The sequence below is a fragment of the Pundamilia nyererei genome, unplaced genomic scaffold (assembly GCF_000239375.1).
Source record: "Pundamilia nyererei isolate P.nyererei 1_Seehausen unplaced genomic scaffold, PunNye1.0 scaffold04521, whole genome shotgun sequence".
Taxonomy (NCBI): Eukaryota; Metazoa; Chordata; class Actinopteri; order Cichliformes; family Cichlidae; genus Pundamilia; species Pundamilia nyererei.
Genome location: NW_005191922.1, coordinates 1 through 1,645, shown reverse-complemented (window position 1 = coordinate 1,645; position 1,645 = coordinate 1). Strand labels below are relative to the sequence as shown.

Here is a 1,645-nt window from a genome sequence, read left to right as displayed (position 1 = left end):
GTGATTTACAACCTGGCACATATTTCTTGATAGTTAAGCAGTCCTGTTTTCTCTCTTTTCCTGAAAACTTTCTGCCCAAAAATATTCCCCTCTTTGGTGTATTTCTTGTGTTTATTAATTTTCGTATGCAGGTCAGGCCAAGGTGTTTGTTTGGGAGCGGTATGGAGGACACACACACACACAGCACCTGCTGTACATGCAGAATATATTCCCCCTCACATTGTGGTTATTCTTGTCAAGCAGTCCTGGTGTTCCCAAACTACCACTAGGCACAGCCAAATGAAACACTGCACAGGCTCTGGGGCTCCACCATATTGCTCTTTTACTCCAATAAACCTTTGCCTAAACAATCATCTCTATTTACTGACCTTTCCACCTCTGGGTTTCTCTTGCAAGTAAAGTTTATTCTCCTGTGTCTAAAGAAAAAGTCAGTATAAATGTTGAACGTTGGCAGCGGTACCAAGTGGGTTTCTGGTTGGTTTGGCTTTAGAAGCAGGAGTTTGCTGAAGAGCAGAAGGATCTCAGGGCGTCTCTACGAGATCCGGGTGCATCCCATTCAGAGCCTCCACAGTGGCTCCTCACAGTCTGCTGGTAAGAAACACAAGTAAATATGCATAAAATATTAAACGTCGTGTTCTTAAAAGGCAAATGTCGGTGGAATTGAGTGGCGAAAAGCTGCCTCTTGTTGTCTTTCTAAAATGCGACATTGTTACATGAATATAAATTTTCAGACCTGCATGCAGCATTCAGTGCTACAGCTGTTAAACACTCGACTACATTTGCTTTTTGTGACAAATGATCATCACCCACTCTTCTCTGTGTCTGACCCAGGGTTAATGGGTGTGACCAAATCCCCCTCCCTCCATTCCAGCATCTCAGACCCTGGGATGCCTGGCATCTGCAAGGAGCTAGTTGGTCAATCACTGGCCCGTCTGCGTAGTTCTACAGGGTCGGAGGAGAGCATGGCAGATCGGTTAATCTCAGATCTAAACCTGGTCTACATGGCTGTCCAAACTATATCTGACCTATACGACAGTCTGGATGATGACAGCCAGGATAGTGGTGAGTTCCAGTCAACTTCATAGACATTAGTAAATCAATAGCTACTGATGGATAGGTAATGATTAGAAGAATAATTTGTGGATATTCGTCCTCTGCCAAGGTAAGAGCTGAGCCAAAAGGCATGTATGACCAGGCCACATTCATAAAAGTGGCCTGGTGTTTATTGGGCACAAACTTTTATTGTGGTGCTTTTTGGTGGTTTCTTTTTTGCAGTGTTTGTGGGTAATTTGGTGGCACAAACTGAGTTGGTGAAGGCCACGACAGCCATAGAGAATGCAGTGTTTGTTACCATGCAGTGGTTGGCCAGTGTTAAACCCTGCTCCGGTCTGCTCTACACGATTGCTGAGGAACTTAAAAGTCAAGTCAAGAAGATGGGAGGGTTCTTCCAGATGTTGATTCAGGTGAGAAAAAAAATACCCAAAGGTATCACACGTTAAAGTGACAGTACACAAGTTTCAAACTGAGGTTTCTGCTTGGTGACGATAAAAGGCTAAGCCAGCCTACATGCAGATTGTATCATTATTCTCTAATCATTACACTCCGCCCATTTTGAGTTCAGGCAAATCAAGCCTTTTTTTTTTTT

The 1,645-nt window shown here is 43.6% G+C and overlaps 1 protein-coding gene across 1 annotated transcript; it reads left to right on the top strand.

Annotated features, from left to right (window-relative positions):
- Positions 1 to 437: 437 nt before the first annotated feature.
- On the top strand, positions 438 to 1,463 carry LOC102195113 (kinesin-like protein KIF14; the record flags this gene model as incomplete). Its single annotated transcript, XM_005755899.1, has 3 exons — positions 438 to 591; positions 832 to 1,062; positions 1,276 to 1,463. Coding segments are annotated over exons 1-3 (573 nt in total), but the record flags the coding sequence as incomplete, so codon positions are not given.
- Positions 1,464 to 1,645: the final 182 nt, after the last annotated feature.